Source organism: Pollachius pollachius (assembly GCF_949987615.1).
Source record: "Pollachius pollachius genome assembly, contig: scaffold_33, whole genome shotgun sequence".
NCBI classification, from domain to species: Eukaryota; Metazoa; Chordata; class Actinopteri; order Gadiformes; family Gadidae; genus Pollachius; species Pollachius pollachius.
Genome location: NW_027641407.1, coordinates 31,116 through 55,201, shown reverse-complemented (window position 1 = coordinate 55,201; position 24,086 = coordinate 31,116). Strand labels below are relative to the sequence as shown.

The window sequence follows — 24,086 nt, the reverse complement described above, 5'->3', positions numbered from 1 at the left end:
ATAACCTTACTAAAACTTTATGCCAATAATTTCAATTGAACAATGTATGTACCACACACAAACATGTGCTTACCTGTTAAGTCAGTAAGTCATGTCATGAACACTAATTGTTCATGTGTCAATTACAATTACAATTAGGGCATTTAGCAGACGCTTTTATCCAAAGCGACTTACATCGGTTAATACACACATTGACACACCGACGGCAGTCGACCATGCAAGGCGACAGCCAAATATGTCGACCAAATATAATATCGGCCTCTTCAATAAGCAATAATATGCATATTGTTTTACATTACAATTGATTAAAAAACGCACAAAAAAGACACAAAGCAGCAATACTGAAAATCCCTTTATTGAAAATACATTGTTTTCTGCTATAATGTATTATTTTTTCGACTTGGTGGAAGGGTGGTCAAATAAGTTTAGAAAATATATTCTTACATTTTCTTGAGAAAGGTGGCATGTAAACTTTATGGGCGTAATAACTTTGAATTAACTCACTGTACAACAAAGGAATCGCATTCATATTTGAAACATAAAAATGTTTAGAAGGTTCTATGTGTTTATATTTGAAATTTAAGATTTGTAAAAGTAGGCCTGTTCAATTAACAACTTGTAGACAAAGGACAGAAGACACGAGGGAATGACATCATTGAGCTTTGAGGAGTCGTTCAGGTATTTTAAGATGGATCCATGTTGTAGTTCAGAAATCTTCTATTCTACACCCTTCATAAACTCCAGGAACTCTAGAAGAAAGATAAAATAACAAAAAACATTATACTGCTTGTAAAAATCTAAAATTATATTATCATACAGGATATGATAATAATTCAGAATCATGCCTATTGCAGAAAATGCTCCATGGTTTAATAGATTTATAGAAAACGCAATATGTATGCTAAAACCTACGCCCTTTGAACCTATGCCTTGTCTTTCTTCTGCCAGAATCGTTGTAATTTAACTAGTCATTTAAAGTCGTTTAAACACCGCCCCCGCTCCTTCCCTGCATACCGTCGTAGTCGATTCTGCCATCGTTGTTCCTGTCGCCGTCCTTCATCAGCTCGTCGATGTCGTCCTCTGTAATGGACTCTCCTGTGGACTCCAGCATGGCCTTCAGCTCCTCCAGGTCGATGTAGCCGTCTCCGTTCCTCAACACAGGATCATACGCCTCTTATCGTTGGGACTGCTTGCTAACTCACCTGCTAGGGACCACTTGACGTGATCCAGGATCCAGCCTACAGATCCAGGATGTGAAAGTCCTTCTCACTAGTTTGAGACGACCATCTGGATTTGCTAATGAGCTAATTATCCTGATACCACAGTTTAACTAATGAGGGGATACAGCTATATTATGGCAGTTGGGGTTTGACATTGCAATAGATATCTCTTCGATATCTATCAACCATTTTCATCATTATGCAAGTTATGATCATAGCTGGTTTCAGTTGAGCATGACAAAGCTGGCCCTCAATAATACCTCACTGGAACAAAATGATCCTTCAACACACCCTTTGTTTCACTTTGTTTCCTACAGGGCTACAGTGTAGGCATACCCTTCACTGTGTCTTGGAGTAGTGGAGATACTCAGAGGGGGACTCACTTGTCAAACATGCGGAACAGTTCAGCGAGCTCATCTTCTGACTTCCCCTTACTCTCCTCCTTCATGCAGCGCACCATCATCACCAGGAACTCGTCAAAGTCTACGGTTCCACTGCCTGGAAGAACCGGTTAATAGCTTAGAACCAGCGGGTCACTTGGAGCTTCTGAATATAATATGTCTGCCATCTGAATTGCTGCTTGGTAAACCCAGTGATGTAAGAAACTGTTTTTACTAAACTGGTTAGCGAGGATGGCTTTTGTTTTCTGAACGTTATTTTTTTCAGCATGAACTTGAGTACTCTTAAAAATATTATATTGATCTTGATGGGGAATCCCTGTACAGGAATGGGAGATTATATATATATATAACTTATAAAAGGTTTGCTATGTGCGACTGAGTTAGCGATGTGGCTTGATGACAATGATGACTAAAAATGGTTTATTAGTTAGCAGAGATGGACAGTAAGGTGGCTATGTTAGCCATGGCTGTTTGTACTTTGGCTGGGATTGAAACGATGGCAAGTTATTTGGCTAGGTTATCAATGGAAGCTAGCAGTCTGGCTAGCTTAGCAACGATGGCTAGCTGCTGACGTACCATCTTCATCCACTTCGTCGATCATCTCCTGGAGCTCCTCTGGCGTGGGGTTCTGTCCAAGCATCCTCATAACCTTCCCTAGCTCCTTGGTGCTGATGCAGCCATCCTCTGCATCCTGAATGAAGACATCAAACGCGGCCTTGAACTCTAAAGAGGGCCAGAAACACAGGCGGCATTGAGAGGTAACGGAAATCACCAAGATGTGAAGAACGTCTCAAATATTGTTGTTAGTAATAAGATAAGATAAGATAAGATATACTTTATTCATCTCAGCAGAGAAATGTAGGTGTAATTAGCGTCGTCATGCTATATTTATCTAGACTAGAGGTAGAGACACTTGTATTGGGTTGTAGGATTATACAGCTTTGGTATTAGTAGTAGCTTCATAAGGATTCACGCTAGGCTTTTATAGTGATGCAAGAAGTAGTGGTACTTGCTACATGCTAAAGCTAATGTTGATTCCTCAACAAGATTCTCACCATTTTTCTGCTCCTCTGTCAAGTTCTCAACCTAAAGAAAGAGAAAAACGTATCGTTAGTTTCGACATATTAAAATAATTTTATTATTTTAAGTACACTACTTACAACCCCATATTTTCCGATACATACAAAAACGGGCATTCAATTTATGCAAAGTGAGGAAAGCAGAAGCTTGTCATCTCCTGACAATACGTGTATTTTTATACGCACTGCAGCCCACCCCATGATGCATATCGTATCACCAGGTTCTTGCCAATTCCACTGGCTACCCGCCCCCCTCACGATTCGTCCTTGAACCCTCACCACCCAGTCCCTGGCCCAACCAATGACTCCATGTAGACACCCAGGCCTTCTCACCCCCCCACCCCTGACCACCGTATGACTGAAATGTCATGGCACTTTCTTCACCTGCTATTCTGGTCCCACGGGGCCGCAGTTGGATGCGTAGGCCAGTGGAGGCTATTGGGGGAGGCGGGTGGGTTGGTGGGGTTAGGGGAGATATTGGAAGGGTTGGTCGAGGCAGGCAGTTGGCAGCCACCGGTCCGATCTGCGGTAGCAGTCCTCACTTTCGATGGCTGGGGCCAACAGCTGTCATGTCCTCTCCTCATTTGTCCTACCTGACCGTCCCAACTGTCGCTTTGTTCTATTGTTGTCACGCTGAAAGATGTCAGAAATGCTTGCTAGCTGAGGCAGGCATCTCTTGGACTGGGACCAGTGGATAAGAACCAAAGGTCGACCGTCTCAACCGTCCAGCGAATACCCTGCCAAACTAGGCTGTGGCGGTTCGCCTTTAATGCGCTGACAGAAATAAATATACTTGTGTAACAAGTGTGCGTAGACAAAGAGTTATTGTGGGAGCGATGAACAACCACAGCACTATGAAAGGCTTCTGAAATGTTTCTATGGGATTGGCCCATGTTCATGTGATGTCAGTGATAATGGGCTTCTTAGCTTGATCTCTGACAACGGGGAAGGCAGTTGGTCTTGACCTTCCATAAGAACCCACTATGTGTATATACCGTTCGGAAATCCTAGCATGCAACTGGCCTGGAAAATGACTAAAAGTCTCTATTCAAATTCAGATTTGCCAATGTGCGCAAAGAGGTACATATGCAAAAACCTTTTTATCCGGAGCTTTCAAACGTGTTTATATTCTTATTCTTAATGGCAACAGGCTGGATTTCAGCCCGTCTCCAAGACGCATGACGTAGCAGCGCTCAGAGCCAGGGACCCCGGAGCGGTTCCCTCTGATACCCTTGTCCTCAATGTCATGCCACTGCTGTCCTTTTAAACACACTCCACACAGACAAGTTAATACCATTTCTAAACATGCCTTTATAAAACGTCACAAGTTGCAATTTCACTTCTTGTAACTTGTTGATTGTAGCAATATATATATAGATATTTTTGCTATATATATATATATATATAGCATATATATAAATATATATATTTCATACTTAATGTAATTGATAAATCCGTTAATAAAATAATCATACCATGATCAAATAATAATGCTGCTTGTCCACTCACCGCTGCCTTATACACATCATCCATGGTTTCTGGTCTGTCTTTGTTTTATCCACACTCACACACACGCACTCACAGTGCTGCTCTCACTGAGATACAAGACAAAGACTTGAAGCACTACCTGCCTCTCTCTTTTGTTGGGTGGGTGGGCGGCTTTGGTCACTCAAAACCCACCGTTGACGTACACACGTCACCCAACTTGATGAGGAGTGTGTGTGTGTGTGTGTGTGTGTGTGTGTGTGTGTGTGTGTGTGTGTGTGTGTGTGTGTGTGTGTGTGTGTGCGTGTGTGTAGTTGTGTATGCACATGTATGTGTTTGTGGTGTGTGTGTGTGTGTAGGGAGAGTATGGGAGAGAGAGAGATCTATAAATAGAGACAGAAGGGTGATTTTCCAACAATAGCAGTGCATTGGCGGCAGCACCTAAATTGGAGACATTGTCTGTTTGTCCCGGCCTCCTTAGCTAATAGAAGAGCCACCATTGGTTCATTGTCTGTTTGTCCCGGCCTCCTTAGCTAATAGAAGAGCCACCATTGGTTCATTGTCTGTTTGTCCCGGCCTCCTTAGCTAATAGAAGAGCCACCATTGGTTCATTGTCTGTTTGTCCCGGCCTCCTTAGCTAATAGAAGAGCCACCATTGGTTCTGGGAAACAAGCTCTGCATTTAGTTATGCCTTTATTCTCCTGTTGGATGTACAAGCAGTGGACTTCATAACCATCCTCAATCAATTAGTTTTTGATACAATAACATTGTGTGACCTGACCTTCATCAGCCTTGACCACACTGCAGATGGTCGCCCAGGCCTGGCCAACCGACCAGGCCTTGGGTCAAGGTGGCGACCATCTGCAGTGCGGTCTCATTGAGGAGCAATCAGACAGGAAGAGAGCGAGAGGGAGAGAGCCTGCAAGGACAAATGCTGGTATATATATACATAGTGGAAGGTCCTTCTGCTGCACCAAATGGCTTCCAACTCCAACTGTGCTCACCGAGTCCTACAAATAGAATAAAATACATTTCCCAAAGTGCATCTCGGAAAAGGAGCTAATAGGTCAGACATATCAATTTCCTCATAAACAGGAACGCTCTTCTAAATTCCGTACATACTGAGGGTGGACATCTGCCCCCCCCCCCCCCCCCCCCCCCACCCACACACACACACACACATACACACACACATACACACACACACACACACACACATACAAAGCCCTGTCAATCAGGCACAACAAGCATATAATGTCTGTCCATCAGGCCCCAGTATAATCCTGAGGTACTGCTGGCCAATGGTCATTGTGAGCAGTGGCAAACCATAGAAGAAGAACATGTTTTATAACAATAGAGTCGAGGTGAAGATCTAAAATGGCATGTGTCCTTGACTAGAAATAGTGTTGCAATTCAGGGGGTGGTGTGTGTGTGTGTGTGTGTGTGTGTGTGTGTGTTGTGTGTGTGTGTGTGTGTGTGTGTGTGTGCATGTGTGTATCTGCGTTTATTTAGGTGGATGTGTGCATGTGTGTTTATTGGAATGCACGTATGAATGTGTGTTATTTAAACGTGTCTTTGTGCATGTGCATGTCTGTCGGTTGTGTGCATTATCTTATTAATGTGTGTGTTTGTGTGTGCATGGTTTTATCAGTGTGTGTATACGTGCAACGCGTGTTCTTGGAGGTGGCATCAGGGTAATAGTGGGGTAACAGCGGGGCAGATGGGGTAACGTAGCCCCTCTCTGCTGGGCCAGCAGCACCAGCTGTAGCGTGGGTCCTGGGGTCAGGGGTCAGACTGCAGGGTTTGGACCCGGTTATGTGTGGACACCGATCGGCTTTAGATGCAATTAAGACAAGACAGGACCTAAACGCTCGCTTACCTTAGCTGCTTTCCCCCAGGGAGGGGTCTGAGCTCAGCCCTCCCATGTGATTCTCTAAACACATGGGAGGGGGAAATCATTCACTGTTATCTCCACCTTCTTAACCCTCACCCTAAACCGGTTTTATGGGGTCATGAAATGATCATGCTGAGATGTTACGATGAAACCGAATTTAAAGATGGCAAGTCTGAATAGAATCATTGGGATTTCTTTTTAATTATTTACAGGCATTGTCCGTTTCCTTTCTGCAGTTTACATTTGTGATGAGGTAAAACACCCCAACCACCCTATATCACTTTTTAAATCCCTAATTTCTCTCGGATTGATTTAACACTTGTGTTGTTGTAGTACCCTGTATAACCATGGTGTGGCTATATATCGATTGTATGTATAAATCGATTAAAGTGTGTTTGTAGTTTTGGGGGATTTTCGTTGACATCACAACTATTGGTGTAGCGAATCAGAAAGCAGCAGGCCTGACAGGTAGGGGACTTGTTAAGGTTGTTTACGGTCTAAAGCCCACATATTTATTTTAAATGCCCAAGGTCAAATGAGGGGTGACCTCTGGGATAACGTGTTGGGATAACAGCCGTCACAACACCGCTACACCACTAGTTGTTCGAGAGAGCTATAAATATCTGCTGTCACCAAGATATATTATTTCAAACTCACATGTTGGGGCCAAAGTTGACAGCCTCTCCTGAGAACAGGAAGTTGCTTGACAAAAGGTCCGTTGTATTATATAATATAATATATATATAATATAATGTTCAACCTCTCGGGGGAGAATGTGTGGATCAGTGAGTTTTGTGAAGATTTAAACTCTTTGAACACAGAGACAGCCCCTTGTGAAAAGTCCATGGTACAAACTCTTCACAAATAGCCTTGTAATGGTTTATATTTTTAACCCTTTACAAGGCTACAGGGCTGGATATTGGTCCAGTTTACCTTAATCATTCAGACTTCTTTTCATGAACCATACACAGCAGACAAAGGCTTGTTGAACTTACGACATCACAGTTGAACCTAGCCTCCTCCCTTGTTGTTCAACATGTCTCTACTTGGAAAGACTCATAAACCTTCCCCCTATGGAAGCAGAGAACACGACAGAGAAGCAGGAGGCAGAAGACTGCTCGGTTCACATGTCCTGGAAGGAATTTCTCATATGTGTGGTTTGCAACGTAAGGAAGAAAAGTAGGAGAGAACCTGGTTGACTTTCGCTGGTCGCTCTACAGAGTGGTCATTCTTTCATGTCCTGCAGCCTGCGCTCCTATTGGTCGGCTCTCCAGGATGTTGTCTTTATCCCTCAGCCAAACGGAGACAGCTTCCTACCGTTGGACCAGGGTATGGAGGTTGGACCGGAGCCATGGAGGGGGCCTTAGTGCTGAGGGCTGGGGTCCAGGAGATGGGAGAGAGGTAGGGCTCCTAGCAGGAGATCCAGGGCTGGAACCTTCACCTTTTGTGCAGATCATAATGTTCTGCCAAGATATACCTTTTTCAAAGGTAAGTCTGTTCAAGTCATAAATTATCAAGTATTTACATATAAATATGTAATATTTGTTTTTTTCTGTTACTATTTGTGCAGCAAATGTGTGTTTGCATGTTTGTGTGCAATGTGTTAGAGCGTTTTGCCATCAGTGTGCTAAAACGTTTGTTGCGGTTTTAGTTTGTCGACTCATGCATGGCCGTGCACCCGTATGTGTTTGCTGGGGCCCTTGTGCACACATGCACATTTCTCTTGGCTGGAGGGGGATAATGGCAGCAAGGGGGGTTTGATATCCTGACAAACGTATGAATGAGGGCATTTATCTCCCTCGAACCTGAAAACACCCCCCCCTTCCTCACACCTTCTGGTCTGCTCTCCCCCCTCCCTTACCCCCTGGTCTACAGGCTATAAGAGGGTCTTTCTCAGGGTGTGGGGACTTTCACCATGAGTGCAGCCGGGCTGCTGTGTCTGCTGTGTTTCTGCGCCGCGTCCCCCTCGGCCTTTGGGAGAACCAGGGGAGCGGGCCCAGGGCTAGGGGCCGGAGCCAGGCTCAGTGCTCGGACCGCCACCAGGAGGACCCCCCCGCCTGCGGGTGAGACCTGGGAAAGATAACTGGAGCTTTGGATTGTTTCATTGGTTGGGTTTCTGGTTGCCATTATCCTTCTTGCACCAATATACCAATTTCTTATGATTAGTTGTGTTATCCTATATTATAGGATAACACAACTATGTATTCTCATACATTAAGAGAATATATACATTTTTTATAATTGGTTTTATTTTAACAATGATCGTATGATGAGTTTTAATTTAATGTTTTAATGAATTGTGATTATTGATGAGTGACTGATAATCATTACTGATTACTGAATATTTACAACGTGTGAGTTGTGTGTAGCCTTCCTGTGCGTGTGCTCATTGTTTGGGCCATGTGTGCGCTGCAGGTCAGTGTGTAGTTTACGGGATGACCATGTTTGAGGGGGCTATGTGGTCTCCAGAGCCGTGCACTGTCTGCCAGTGTCAGAGAGACATGGTGAAGTGCAAACCCACCCCATGTGACCCAGGTGAGACACCGCCAACCTTTCAGAGTCCATTTCAGTCTCAATCTTCACCTCTAACCCCAGAATGCACCAATCCGATCTCTCATCCCCTCATTCCACAACCTTGCCTCAGATCATATCATTCCACTTACTAACCCATAGTATATCATCTCATATACTAAACCTTATAGTACCTATCTAGCCCCAGAGAGTATACTTTCTCTATCTAACCCCAGAGTGGCTCCTTCCTCTATCTAACCCCAGAGTGGCTCCTTCCTCTATCTAACCCCAGAGTGGCTCCTTCCTCTATCTAACCCCAGAGTGGCTCCTTCCTCTATCTAACCCCAGAGTGGGTCCTTCCTCTATCTAACCCCAGAGTGGGTCCTTCCTCTATCTAACCCCAGAGTGGCTCCTTCCTCTATCTAACCCCAGAGTGGCTCCTTCCTCTATCTAACCCCAGAGTGGGTCCTTCCACACATCAGTAATCTATCATCTGAATGCACCTAAACTTTTTTCTTACAGGATGTATTACGACACAAATGTATTTAGTTATTGTCCATATCAAAAGGGATGATCAAAACTGTTATGTTCGTACAATTTAAAAACCTTTCACAGGCATGACATCTCTCCTTCTGGTTAGACTTGGGTTTTTCCCTCAAGAAGTGTCACATTTGACTTTTAAATCTGCTATTCGACCAATTATAATCTCTCCCTTTCTTTCTATATATATACATATATATTTAAAGAATATCAATAACACATGTTGCACCACACATCAAATAAATGTACACAACGATCAAAGTCAATTTTTTGAATGAATGATGTGGTCCTTCTGTATCAGTCCTCAGGACCTCGAACACTGGGAGCATTGTCTACAGATACACTCTGTAATTATGATGAAGTCATTGGTTGTGTGAAGGTAGTTTGCGGAGCAGGAGGATGAAGACCACAAGTCAGACATGTCCTGGGGACTGAATGCGGCCATTGATGCCTGCTAGGGGTTAGCATTAGCGATGTACCGCCTTAACGTTTAGCTGACATTTGTTTTGGATGCTCGCCCTACTTCCTCCGTTCCCGATTCTTAAGTTCTTGAAGCCACTTCTGGGGGATCTTCTGAGAATGGTGGTGTTGTTGGGATTTTCAGGACCAGCAGCAGGAAAAGTTCGGGTGGTGAAGGGGACCACGGAACATAAGGGAGTGGGTGGAGGAGCAAGGAGGAGCAGCAGTAAGATCTCCAACTCTAGAGGAGGACAGGAGGTCAGAACCAAGGGACAAACCGTGAGTCCATCACCTTTAAAACGACTGCTGCTACTGTTGTCACTGGTAATAGAACTGCTATTACTACTGCTGCTACTGTTGTTACTGGTAATATAACTGCTAGTACTACTGCTGCTACTGTTGTTACTGGTAATAGAACTGCTATTACTACTGCTGCTACTGTTGTTACTGGTAATAGAACTGCTATTACTACTGCTGCTACTGTTGTTACTGGTAATAGAACTGCTATTACTACTGCTGCTACTGTTGTCACTGGTAATAGAACTGCTAGTACTACTGCTGCTACTGTTGTCACTGGTAATAGAACTGCTATTACTACTGCTGCTACTGTTGTCACTGGTAATATAACTGCTAGTACTACTGCTGCTACTGTTGTTACTGGTAATAGAACTGCTAGTACTACTGCTGCTACTGTTGTCACTGGTAATAGAACTGCTAGTACTACTGCTGCTACTGTTGTCACTGGTAATAGAACTGCTAGTACTACTGCTGCTACTGTTGTTACTGCTAATAGAACTGCTAGTACTACTGCTGCTACTGTTGTCCCTGGTAATAGAACTGCTAGTACTACTGCTGCTACTGTTGTCACTGGTAATAGAACTGCTAGTACTACTGCTGCTACTGTTGTCACTGGTAATAGAACTGCTAGTACTACTGCTGCTACTGTTGTCACTGGTAATAGAACTGCTAGTACTACTGCTGCTACTGTTGTCACTGGTAATAGAACTGCTAGTACTACTGCTGCTACTGTTGTTACTGGTAATAGAACTGCTAGTACTACTGCTGCTACTGTTGTCACTGGTAATAGAACTGCTAGTACTACTGCTGCTACTGTTGTCCCTGGTAATAGAACTGCTAGTACTACTGCTGCTACTGTTGTCACTGGTAATAGAACTGCTAGTACTACTGCTGCTACTGTTGTCACTGGTAATAGAACTGCTAGAACTACTGCTGCTACTGTTGTCACTGGTAATAGAACTGCTAGTACTACTGCTGCTACTGTTGTTACTGGTAATAGAACTGCTAGTACTACTGCTGCTAGGATTTAGTTTTCTGTAATAACTGTACTGTTCTGGTTCCCCAGCGTCCCGCCATGGGCCCGGTCCGCCCACCGGCCGTCACTCCAGCGGTTAAAACACTGGCGGCGCCCAGGAACCGCAGGCCCCACAACTCCTCCGACGAAGAGGACCGCAACTCTTCCAAAGAAGACGAGGATGCGGAGGACGAAGACATCGTCGGCCCCCCACCTCCACCGCCGGCAAAAGCGAAGGTCGATCCCCCGACCCCGTCGCCGTCTGTGCTCTGGACCACCCCCCCGAGACCACCTGCGCGTGGGGCGGGGCAGCCCCGGAAGCCGGGCCCGGAGCCCCCAGCGGGGGGCCGGCCCGTGGTGGTCTTCCCCCAGAAGCCCCCCTTCATGGAGTCCCTGCCGTCGGGGTGCCTTCTCTCGGAGACGCTGGTGGCGTGCGGCAGCACTGGCCTGACCCGCATGCCGCTGATCTCCGACCGGGGGGTGAAGACCCTCTACCTGGCAGGTGGGGGGGCTGGTTGAACACACTTTAAATCATAGGCTTTTCTGTTCACGACTTTAACATTCTTAGCATGGGGGCCCCAGGTGGAATCAACCCCTCACCCTGGCATTGTTAATGCCTTGCTCTTCCACTTCAGCTGGACAGGGAATCAACCCCCAACACTGGCTTAATGCCTGTGTCTTCCAGTGGAGTTACACAGGTCGGGTGTATCTGTAAGACCTAAACCTTGTTTAAGCCATTTTATAGTCATTTGAAAGACATTTAAAATGACATAGTAGATGGGATCATTTTAAATGATTTTTACATGAGAACCTCAAATAGACAAACATTAAACATCTATAGACCATAAACAAGGCATGGAGTCGAACAAGTAATGTTGTTCTACTGATTGGTAAAAATGAGATCCTTTACCGTATCCAATCCTAATTGTGTCGCGTTTGTTTGTGTGTCCAGACAACAAGATCAGCCGGATCCCAGCCAAGGCGCTGGCCGGTCTGCCCAACCTGGAGTGGCTGGATCTGAGCAAGAACAAGCTGGATGATGCCTCCTTCAGCCCCCTGCTGTTCCAGGTGCCCCCTCCACACCAGCACCACCGCAGGGTTAGCCGTCTGATGTAGAATACGTACATGACACTTCCTCCCTGCTTTGTAACCGAAGGCTCTTCCTCATATCGTTGGTGCATCCATTCTGCCCCTGTTCGACCCAAAAGTTTCCTATCATGACAGTATAGAGTGCGATGGGTAGATCAGCCATCCAGATGGTGCAGACCTCTGCGTAGGCTGTTAGGTTCAGCTGTGACCTTCTGTTTTGTAAACTCTTCCTCACTTCACCGAGTCTCCAGTGGGTTTAGGTGCGTCAGCCAACCACCAGCCAGGCTTGAAGGAAAACCTCTCCAACTCGTGGTACTAAAAACAGGAAAAAAACAGCCGCCTGACACTGTGAACCGCTCTGTTATGCTACGTTACCGTTCTAACTCAGCTCTATCCCCATGGCAACGCAGAGTTTATTGACCGACTCTTCGGTGGTTGATCGAAACACACCTTTTTTCTACCAGCCGGTCGACGGTAGTTCACGGACACGTCCATAAAAAACAGATTTAGAGTCCTTACGTGTATGACGCCGGGACAAAGCGCACATGCTCCTTGTTGAATCAGGACCACAGGCAGAATGTTGCACCCTCGCAATGAATTCCACCAGATGCTTCGCCGGTCGGGTGGAGTTGGTCGCAGTCAACAGTGGAAAACCTCTACTAAGAGGGAGACAATGGTTTGTGCCTCCCAGCGTCCCCCAGCACTGGACTCCCTGGCTCCTACGGTCTGTCACAGGGGTGACATAATGTTTTCAGTCTGTCTGGGGGCAGCTGTGTTGTTCCGTGGCTCATACATATAACACTGGACTATTTCGATTGGTACTCTTGTGCTCAAACAGCTAAGTAATAATAAATTGTGTATTTGTCTACGAGCCGGATGAGGAATCCACACTAATTCCGACCTGACGACATTAAATTTAAATGTGGCAGGAACTTTGCACTTTTCTTACTCCTTTTAACTTAGTCCTCTAATGACATCTGGTAACTGCCTCACAATAAAGCAGCTCATCCTAAAGCCCCGACCCCTGAAGCAGTTTGATGTTCAGTGCTTCAGAAACAACATGGACCTCAAGTTGGACCTCTCTCTCAGCGGGGAACAGACGGTGTATACAGTGGGGGGGCCCAGGGCAGGCCGGGGGGGCTCTCTCAGCGGGGGGGTGCGGGGGAGGATTCACACTAAGGCCTGGATGCTTTCTGCTGCAGAACCTGACCCGGCTGCGGCGGCTGATCCTGGACGGGAACAACCTGACCCGGCTGCCCGCCCTCCTCCCGCCCTCGCTGCTGGAGCTCAAGATCAACGACAACAAGCTCAGCGGCCTGACCCCCAGCAGCTTCAAAGGTCCCCCCCCCGACACACACACACACACACACACATCCTCCTCCATGTCAACTCTCAACTCCACTCTCACTTCTCCATTCTGAAACACGAGCAGGGATTCCCTGTTAATGTCTGCAGAGACAATGGGGGTTTTATTATAGCGATAGATAGATCTATAGATCTATAGATCTATAGATCTAGACACTAGGGACGCCGGGCGCCATTCACTTGTTCAAATTTCCGGGATTTATCTACATAGAACAATCCGGATTTTCCATGTATGGTAATTCTGCAACATGCACTTCCGGAAGGTAACCAATCACAACGGAGTGGGGTTGGCAGGAGGGGGGCGAGGGGGGGAGAAGGACAAAGCCGAGTGCTGACAGAGAACGCTGAAAGCGCTCGGATGAGAGGAAGAGTTTCCCGAAAATCTACATAGTTTTTTGTGCTGTGATTCGTGTCAGGTTGCTCTATAGGAGTCATTAACAAGAAATGAAGACCAGAAAAGTAGTATAATAGGAGATCTTTAAAGACAAACGTCTCTATCGTACAATCCCGCGTTCTTTTTCTTTTACTGTTCCCCATTGGAGAAATCCCAGCAGAGAGCTTTTCTAACTCATTTCATCCCGTCAGGTTTGTCCAAACTCCTTACGCTAGAACTGGAAGACAACCACTTCCACGATGGGAACGTTTCACCTTTGACCTTCCGACCGCTGCGAAAGCTGGCCTACCTTCGTCTGGACGACAACCGGTTCCGGGGTGTTCCCTCGGGTCTGCCCGTCTCCCTTCAGGTACGACCGACCCGGAACGACGAGGAACGCCGAGGAGGTCGACGCTCCAGACCTTGTGATTTCCTCCTCCTTGTATGACACTCTGGTTTCCATTTTAATTATTTATTTTATTTTCTCTGCTCGCTAGGAGCTCCACCTCTCAGACAACAAGATAGAGGTGGTGCAAGCCGGGATCCTGAACAAAACAGTTAACCTGAGGGCTCTGGACCTGAGCCACAACCGCATCCGAGAGGACCGCATCGCCCCCCACGCCTTGATACACCTGCTGTATGGGTATACACCTGTAGACACAATCCCCCGTTCACTCATGTTCCACTGCGTCCAATTAGAGATAGAAGCCATGAATATACATGGCTTTGATGAAACATGAAAGAAGTTGTTGTATCTGAAAGTCATATTTATTAGCGTATACTATAAAGTAAAATTAAAGCTGATACTGATTAGGATTATCTCCTCCTTTATCTATTTTCTAGCTTCTTTAATTGTCCTGTAGACTTCTAACAACTATCAATAATTTTCCTAACCGAGTGTTCGGATTGGTCCTCCTCTGATTGGTCCTAACTGAGTGTTCTGATTGGTCCTTCTGTGTTTGGCGCTAACCTCGTGTTCTGATTGGTCCTCCTGTGTTGTCTATCCAGGAAGTTAGAGTCTCTGGACCTATCCCACAACCGGCTGGTCCACGTCCCGTCCTTCCTGCCCCCGGGCGTCCGCCAGCTCGTCCTGCACCACAACCTGATCCAGCTGATCCCGGCCTTCATGTTCGGCCACATGGCCCCGGGCCTGGACTCCCTGCACCTGTCCCACAACCGCCTGCAGGACGGCGGCCTGGCCCAGGCGTCCTTCAAGGGGCTGAGTTCCTCGCTGGCCGAGCTGCTGCTGGACCACAACCTGCTGCACTCGGTCCCCAGGGGCCTCCCGCAGCTCAGGAACCTGCAGCACCTCCGTCTCAACCACAACCTCATCAGGTGGGCGGTATGGGGGGGGGCTGAGGGGGGGGTGTACATTTAGCACAAGAATATTCACACTTCTCAGTGTCCAAGAAGGCCTCTGTTGTCCGTCCTTGCATTGATTTCTTGTGAATTTTGATACATTTTCATTCGTATGAAATTAAACAGCACCAATTAATTTTGATAAAGTGTATCATGCAAGATACTTTCTTACCTACAGGGGGCAGCAAACTCGATGAAAATCAAAATCACCTATTCTGTAGGACACTTTATATTAAATCAATTCAGCTTTTTGTGACTGGTTAACTTGGCTCCACTATACTAACGTGAAATATTACCTCCAGACCCAACCAAGTATAAACATTACCAAGACTTAGTACTTATGAGCCAAAATACCTCCCTGCCTCAAATAACAACCGACCTTCCATCAGCACAAGAGAAAATAAACCCCTGGGCTTCAGCAGCGGAACCACCACCACATGTCCGTCCTTCTTCTAAACATTCGACCATCTCCTTCCTCTCCTTCCCCTCCTCTCCTCCTTCCTCTCCTTCCCCTCCTCTCCTTCCCTCCCCCCCTCCCCCCCTCCTCCCGTGCGACGGCAGCGACGTCCCGGTTGGCGCCCTGTGCGACCCGGGGGCGCGCGAGGACTCCCTCCTGCTGAGCGTCCACCTGGAGAACAACCTGATCCAGAGCCACCTCGTGGCCCCCAGCAGCTTCTCCTGCATCCGCAGCTACCACAGCGTGCTGCTGCGGCCGCAGAGACACGAGGAGTAGGGGGAGGGGAGGAGCCGCCCAATCACAGCCGGGGGAGGGAGGGGCCGCCCAATCACAGCAGGGGGTTTGTTGGGTTCTGTTCCGTCTAACCGCTCGCCAACTGGGCTCGTCTCTTGAATGAAATCGTATACATTTGGGAAATTAATGATAGTGAAAATAATTGTTGCATTTATTTAGTGTTTTTTAAGGCACTCAAAGCGTTTGACATATCAAGCTATGAAGATAAACAGATACAAGATTTAGTAATGTTTGAATTTGAGACTCATTTAGAGGTATGGACGTTTTCACAAACTAAAGGGGAGTAATGCATTATCCAAGATTCTCACCAAAAACCAGCACTCGAGTTGAGGGGGGATGGCATCCCCCTTTGGAATTAAAATGATCAAAATCATCCCCCTCTGAAACAGCCATCTCCCCTTCCCAGACAGACGCTGGTAGAGTGAAGCTGTCTCTGCATCTCAGACATCGCTTCCGCAGGCAACTGTCCCGTTTTCTCCCTTTCATTCCAACCCGTGAGCAACGCTAGTCTCCCTTATCTGCCGAATGCATTTTTGAAAAAAAAACAATAAGAATCAGTTTTTTAAATCCTTAAATGTGATGCACACCTCCGAATCGTGTGATGCGCCCGATCAGCTGCGTTTTTTGGGATAAAATAAGAGTGATGACTGTAGTCATCGCTCTTATTTTATCCCAAAAAATATACAATAATATAATAATAGTAATACAAATAATAATAATTATCACACCGTTGGTCTCCCACCATATCCAATGTCATCAGCACAAATGATCTGTCCCTAAAAGTTAAAATCCACCTTCCCCCCTGGCTTGTTTTTACAACTCGACCACTGCCAAAAACCATCATTCTAACAAAGTGATTCACTTCTTGTGGGAGACCAAAATAAAAAGGATGCAGGAAGAAAGCCATTCGAGGTTAATGGTCTTGCCTTTTGTGTTCTAACAGTTGCCATAAATTCATGCTTAAAATAAAGAAATACGTGCATTTTCCATTATGAATCCATGTGTTCAGGGCATATAATTATGAATAAATAGCATCTTATGATTCTCTTGGAGAAGCTGGTGGTCCTGGTCTTAATGTCACACACATCCTGTGTTATTTGAACTGCTATTTTTTCGATCCTTGTATGTTAGAAGGCTGATTTATAATTGTCTTTTCACCTATTTTGAGTTCTATAAAAATAAAAAATATTTTTGGTTTGAAATGTCTCAGTATTTTTTAGTGAATACATCCACTGATTGGCTGAGAAGCATGCTATTTGCTATTATCATCCCCTATGGATTATTAAAAACCTTATCCGACCTTGCCAAATTAGATCTCTCTCTCTCTCTCTCTCTCTCTCTCTCTCTCTCTCTCTCTCTCTCTCTCTCTCTCTCTCTCTCTCTCTCTCTCTCTCTCTCTCTCTCTCTCTCTCTCTCTCTCTCTCTCTCTTTCTGCAAACCTCTCTCTGGCTCCAACCACTTGAAGCTAGGTTTCTGTGCCAGTATTTTTTTTCTTTCCTTTTCCTTAATCTATCTTTCACCCTCTCTGTTTCTTTGTCCCAGTGTTCCTCTTTCAGAACTCTCTCTCCCTCTGGTCTCTCCGTCAGGACTCTGCGGGTTAGTCTGTTCTCTGCCTCTTCCCAGAGTGTTTGTCCAGCGTGTCCCCAGTGGATTCAGCTAAGCCAATAGGAGCCGGGGGAAACAGCTGCTCGGCCTGTCGAGTTCTCCCTCCTAAACTAACTTATGGACGGTTGACATTTCACTCAGTTTGTCTTCACATTGAGAGGTATGTATTTTTCCGTTTTTTTTAATGTCATAGCATGATATAATATAACCTTACTGAATGATGCTAAATTGCATGTTGCTTAAAAATTACCTAATTCGATGAAATATATAAAAGAAATAACCTTGCATGCTAGAATCATTATGTATATTTAAATATACATACGTATACATACATATATGCATACATATACCGTCTATATATATATATATATACATATATATACAGTATATATACACATATATACACAAAAGGTATTATGATATGTTATACTCATTACAGTGTGTGTTATACTGAAGGGTTGGAAACACACTCATTATTACCAGTGCCTGAGGCTTCTGACTTGCAGCTTCGAGGCTTCTGAAATGTTCAGGTGGCAAAAAACAACAAAGCAATGGGAGAGAGACTCTTGCATATCATCAATGGGAATAAGAACCAATGAATTGTGAATGAATGAATGAATCATAAGTAGCGTCACCCTCTCACACACACAGTCCCATCATCCAGGTCTGCGCCTCCTGCATCCCGCTCATCCAGAGGTGAGCGTATTGTTGAGCCGGGAGCGACATGTGTTTAAACAGGAGAGAGCCATTTGCTGCTTCAGAATGGAGACTAAATATAAAGCATGGTCTTTGGTTCTCTGGGTCTGTGGCTTCTCCTGCTGCTGTGGTTCAGGGTGTGGGAGGCTCCCCTTGGGAACCAAGCCTCTACCGCATGTGGTGCTCCCTGGAGCCTGTCCAGACAGCCTCGGCCCCGCTGGGAAGCCCATTGTTTGGTTCAATATAGAACGCCGCAGAGAGATGCTTTTGGGGTTTTCGCTTTACTGCAAGTTCTGTGTGTTTTATCAAAACTAGAAGCAAAAAGATAGAAACGGATCAAATCCTTATTGGTTGTGCATCCCACCAATAATGTCCTATTTAATGCTATCCGAAAAAATACATGTTTTAGGACTTTTGTGACTCCAAAGGTTTGAGAGTAAACGTCCCCGTCTTCCTGCGACCGCATCTCCTCCAGGCTCCGTCATTTCACAGCGGTGGACTTCTGACCACGTAATAGAAGGGGGAGGAAGACGAAATGTGAACTAAAACAAGGCTCGGTCATGCAGGATCTATCATTTCACGAGTCTTCATGTGTGTAACTGTATACAGGTCTTCTCCGATGAACCAGCGCATTGCCAGTGTTTGTGAATGGGATAACACTTTGCACTAACGGTTTGGTGCGGAGTCCGGAAGTAAAAATATATATCTCAAATGTAGCACGGGCCTCCTCGGCTTCCCTGAGTGCTACCTGCTCCTTAACGACTTGTATGTCTTAGAAAAAAGCGGAAAGTCACTCTTGATAAAAGTGTCTGTTATATAGTAGATTGTATATATTGCACTGCAGATGCAGAGCTTTGTTTTAAGAAATGTCTTCCTTTTGTTGCTGTGTTATAAATCTGATGCATGATGGCTTTAAGGTGATTCCTCCCCCTCTTCTCCCCTTCCATGTGATCCCTTTCCGGCCACACCACCAGAGAACATCCAGACCTGCGGTGAAGCAATGCATCTCTGTATGATAGTCCTCCTCCTTGGGGGTCTAGTGGCCCCTGCCCAGGCCTCCCCCTTCAGCCCGAGGGGACTCTCGCCGCTGGGAAAGACAGTGGACGTCCGGAGCTTGATGTTGTTGATGATGAACGACCAGGAAGATGGCTCCGGCTTCGTGGACTTTGAGATGCCAGCGTTCCCCAGCTGCCCGTTTGGATGCCAGTGCAACAGGAAGGTGGTCCAGTGCTCAGACCTCGGTGAGCGGCCCCCAGGAGCCTGAAGGACGCCATGTTGGGTGTATAGGAGCTACGCCTTAGTGTTGTGTTTCCATGTCCCCCGTAGGGGATGCAGGGCATTAGGCAGATGAGCTGCATATCGAACCTTTGCCATATCATCCACACTGCATACTTCTTGAGTTGAGTTTTAATACAACACAGAAAATGAAAAGATAAAATATCTGTTCTAATCAGTGAGTCCCCTCAACATGCCTTGACTCACAGGGCCAGTTTCCAGTATGTTGCATTCAGAGTAACTAAAGTACATCTTCCCCGTGTGCAACGTGGAGCTGTGGCTGTAGTTTTGCAGTAAATGACATATACTTACACACAACAACCAAGTGAAAGCAATGCTCACTTTAACCCTGAACCACACAGAGTGGCTTTCTCTGTGATTATCAAATCACAGTGGGGTTAGAGATGTCGCGCGCTGACTCACAACGGTTGCAGAGAGGAATTTCTTTTATGAGGAGTAATTGCTGATCTATGGAGAAATGTCCCATTTGTGAGAAAACGTTTGTAGTATGTCTGGGTGTTTACCAGAGGCATCTCTACTAGCAACCTGTCTTTGTTTAAACCATTTGAAAAGTTGCCTTATTGTGGTTTTCATTTTTCTGTTTTTGTTGAGTGTGATCCGAGCTGAAGAAACATGTCTGTAGGCCGCTTATGGACAATAACCTTTTGAAACGTTCCCCAACAGGTTTACCTAGCGTTCCATATGACATTCCTGCTGATACAAGACTGTTGGACCTCCAGGGAAACTTCATCACAGAGATCAGAGAAAATGACTTCAAGGGTCTCAATGATCTTTACGTAAGCCACATCCTGTAGCTCAATGGTATTGCATCCTTCATTCAGCACCTCTCTCTATGCTAGTTTGTAACTGGTTTCTGAACTAATGTAAATTGCTTTGGATAAGAGCGTCTGCTAAATGCTACAGTGTGGAAAATAAAGTAGGTGGTCAACTTCAAATCCGCTAAAACCAGTCATACAGAAACAGTTTAATATTGCTCTTTAAGGAAGCAGTACTGCCCTGATTCTGGAGGGATTATAATGTCAGCCAATCAGATACTGCGACTGCAATAACCACTGTATGATCACAGGGCGTGCTGTTGCTGAGGTTTGAATTTTGTATTAACTCTTTGAGAAGGCAACAGTGCCTTGTTTCTGGGTTAGGATGGAGATAATTGGCCTGTTGTGTTCTGACTGGTCTGGTTCTGGTTCTGACTGGTCTGGTCCTGGTTCTGACTGGTCTGGTCCTGGTTCTGACTGGTCTAGTTCTGGTTCTGACTAGTCTAGTTCTGGTTCTGACAGGCTCTGGTTCTGTCTCTGACTGGTCTGGCTCTGGTTCTGACTGGTCTGGTTCTGGTTCTGACAGGCTCTGGTTCTGTCTCTGACTGGTCTGGTTCTGGTTCTGACTGGTCTGGTTCTGACTGGTCTGGTTCTGACTGGTCTGGTTCTGGTTCTGACTGGTCTGGTTCTGACTGGTCTGGTTCTGACAGGCTCTGGTTATGTCTCTGACTGGTCTGGTTCTGGTTCTGACTGGTCTGGTTCTGGTTCTGACAGGCTCTGGTTCTGTCTCTGACTGGTCTGGTTCTGGTTCTGACTGGTCTGGTTCTGACTGGTCTGGTTCTGGTTCTGACAGGCTCTGGTCCTGGTGAACAACCTCATCTCCAAGGTGCACCCGCGGGCCTTCCTTCCCCTGGTGAGCACGCAGAAGCTCTACCTGTCCCACAACCGGCTGACCACGGTGCCCAGAAACCTCCCCTCCTCATTGGTGGAGCTCCGTATCCACGACAACAACATTAAGAAGATAGAATCCAGAACATTTGCTGGCCTTCACAAAATGAACTGTATTGGTAAACATTTTACAGTGTATTTCATTTAAGTGAAGGATGTTTTTATGTTATTATATAGAAATGGGCTAACATGATGTTGACCATGTTGGCTTAAATCATTCCGCCAGAATATAATTCTGTGAATGGATTATCACTTGGCCTACATTTAAATCCAACATTCAGTATTATCATTGATGATGTTATTATTGGAGGACCTTCTCATTTTGAAGGCACAAAAATTGTAAAGGTAACATCTTTAATATACAGCTATTGCAAGATATATATCATACAAATAAATCCCATTAAAATGTGTTTGAATATGATGGCAGAACTGGGTCGTAACCCCATCAGAAACAGCGGCCTGGAAGCTGGTGCGTTCGACGGCCTGAATCTGAACTTCCTGAGGATTTCAGAGGCTAAACTCACCGCTATCCCAAAAGGTAAAAACAGAACTTAAAACGATAATGATGATGATAAAAGGATGATTTACATTTTTTATGTCAATTTGGGCGAGACTCACAAAATGGTTGATTGTTGTTATTTGGAGTTACTTCAAAATAATTTCTTTACATTTTGGTAATTTCATTGTTCCCAGATAGAAAATAGCGTCATTTTTCCCAAGTCAGTCTTTGCTTTTCTGCGCCCGTCACCAGACCTCCCTGACAGTCTTCGTGAGTTACACCTGGACCACAATCAGATCCAAACCATTGGGCAGGAAGACCTCACGCATTATGGCGAACTGTACAGGTAAAAGATCTCTGCAAATATTGTTCTAGCAAAATACAATTGTTTGAAATTATGAGTTATAATGACTTGTTGTTGGCTTCCACTTAAACGTCACACATTTTGTGAATAGTATTCACTATTCAAATTACAAGACAATAGAATGATACAAATTTTAGAAATATCAATTCATCAATCAATTTGTTTACCCAATAACTAATAAACTACTACTAAACCTGAACAGCTATTCTTTTTTTCTTTCTTAATGGCCAAACCACCGAGGTTCTTTTGGGTGTTTCTTACTCTTTAGAAGTGTTGGAGCGCACTCCTCTTCACCACAAAATGTGTGTTCTCTAACAGGCTGGGCCTGGGCCACAACAGGCTTCGTCGTATCGAGTACGGGGGCCTGTACTACGTCCAGAGCCTGAGAGAGCTCCACCTCCACCACAACCTGCTCTCCTCAGTCCCCGCTGGGCTCCCAGAGATGAAGCACCTGCAGGTACCTTAGTGAAGTCCCTGCCAGCCCCAATGTTTGAAGAACGCACTTCTTAGAATTACTTTTAAAATACTATTTGAAATCCAGGACCACTCTGAAACGATGTCATTCTTTATCTTTGAGTGACAACGTGTTGTGGTCATCATGTCCCTCCTCCTTCAGGTGGTCTACCTGCACTCCAACAACATCAGCAAGGTGGAGGTGGATGCCTTCTGCCCTTCCTCCTTCAGTGTGAAGAAGACCTTCTACAACAGCATCAGTCTCTATGACAACCCAGTGCGCTACTGGGAGGTGCAGCCCGCCACGTTCCGCTGCGTCAGCGACAGATTGGCCGTGCAGCTCGGCAACTACAAGAAGTAGCTTTCTGTCATGTGACCCTCATGGGTCACATGACAGGAAGCTAAGGGGGAAATGGGCGGAGCCAGCGGGAGAGCAAGGCCTGGAGCAGATGTACATCATCACGCATTACATTACCTTATATTATCTTTCAATACATTACTTTACATTACAACATGGCAATTCATTATTTTACAATAGATTTAATTGCTTTACAATACTTAAAGTTTAATGGCAATTATTTACAATGTACGGTGCTTGCATTACAATACAACACATGTCATCCTGCCAAAAAAAACATTACAACACTTTTTATTGGTGTTCAGCTTATGTCTTGCTGATGCCAATTCTAGCTTTGTGTATTTTATTCTACTTTTATTTTACAATTGATTGCCAACCAGAGACCAAATAAACGTCTTATTTTCGTGTCTTTGAAGCTGGTTGGCTATATGACAGTTTCCCATTTCTTTACACAGTCCTTTGTGTTTTTTTGAACACTGCAAGATCCTTTGAGCTGGTTGGGTGGGGGCCGACAAGGCAGTGCTGCATTGTATGGTCCTCTTCCCCACATCCAGCTTCAGAGCCCATGGCAGCTTTGATGGCCCTGTTGTGTTCTCAGGCGGCTGAGCGTCTCCCACTGGACCCATGGTGCTTCTGAGCCCGGAGGCTTCAGAAGGAGGGATACCCGTGTCAATGGGGGGGGTCGTCCCCAAGCCTTTTTGTCCATAGTTGGATTCTGGTTTCTTCCCGTGATTAGGGGCTGGACATGGCTGGGAAAGCTTCTCCTGGACTTCAGCCGTTGGGCCGGGGGTACACGTCCGTAGAGGAGGTGGCGCTCATCACCGGGGGCCTTGGTCATCTCGACACGGCTGGCGACTTCCCGTCTCACGTCAGCAGGGGCAAAGCCAGCGAGGAGGTGCAGGCTGGTTATGTTGGTGGGCTTCAAGCAGCCAGCGGCAGGTGTTATTCAACGCTGGGTCTACTAAATAAACTAAAATTGTATGAAACAAGGACGATTGTCTCTACGATTTTGAATGGTTATAATATCCCTGTAATCAAGAAACAGCGTTGCCCTAACTCATTAAATTAATAATTAGTGTGGTCGCAAAGAAAGCCACACTATTTTTTTATCATGTTTATTTTTATTATTATAGTTCTTCCGCCTCATTTTCGGTAATTATCTACTACAGTTTTAGATGTTTCAAAGCCAAACCACAGATATTTTTAATACTTTTTTAAAATATATTTTTACCTTATTATCTAAGATGGAAAGTGAATGGGGTAAAAACGCTCAA

The 24,086-nt window shown here is 45.4% G+C and overlaps 3 protein-coding genes across 3 annotated transcripts; 2 read left to right on the top strand and 1 right to left on the bottom strand.

Moving 5' to 3' along the window:
- Window positions 1-402: 402 nt before the first annotated feature.
- Window positions 403-4,331, bottom strand: LOC307091628 (troponin C, slow skeletal and cardiac muscles-like). Its single transcript, XM_079759267.1, has 6 exons — window positions 4,210-4,331; window positions 2,677-2,707; window positions 2,198-2,344; window positions 1,604-1,718; window positions 1,015-1,151; window positions 403-749 (listed from the first exon to the last, which is right to left on the bottom strand). The coding sequence occupies exons 1-6, from the start codon at window positions 4,231-4,233 to the stop codon at window positions 718-720; spliced, it is 486 nt and encodes a 161-aa protein (XP_079615393.1). The 5' UTR covers window positions 4,234-4,331; the 3' UTR covers window positions 403-717.
- A 3,663-nt stretch (window positions 4,332-7,994) lies between these two features.
- On the top strand, window positions 7,995-15,820 carry LOC307091631 (extracellular matrix protein 2-like; the record flags this gene model as incomplete). The annotated part of the gene is made up of 10 exons (XM_079759270.1): window positions 7,995-8,142; window positions 8,495-8,614; window positions 9,735-9,847; window positions 10,953-11,403; window positions 11,854-11,969; window positions 13,193-13,328; window positions 13,941-14,098; window positions 14,226-14,365; window positions 14,737-15,063; window positions 15,649-15,820. 10 exons carry the CDS (start codon window positions 7,995-7,997, stop codon window positions 15,818-15,820), a joined length of 1,881 nt encoding a protein of 626 aa, XP_079615396.1.
- Window positions 15,821-17,396: 1,576 nt separating this feature from the next.
- On the top strand, window positions 17,397-23,740 carry LOC307091621 (biglycan-like). Its single transcript, XM_079759261.1, has 8 exons — window positions 17,397-17,603; window positions 19,114-19,380; window positions 20,099-20,211; window positions 21,044-21,257; window positions 21,566-21,676; window positions 21,890-21,983; window positions 22,320-22,458; window positions 22,618-23,740. Exons 2-8 carry the CDS (start codon window positions 19,140-19,142, stop codon window positions 22,813-22,815), a joined length of 1,110 nt encoding a protein of 369 aa, XP_079615387.1. The 5' UTR covers window positions 17,397-17,603; window positions 19,114-19,139; the 3' UTR covers window positions 22,816-23,740.
- Window positions 23,741-24,086: the final 346 nt, after the last annotated feature.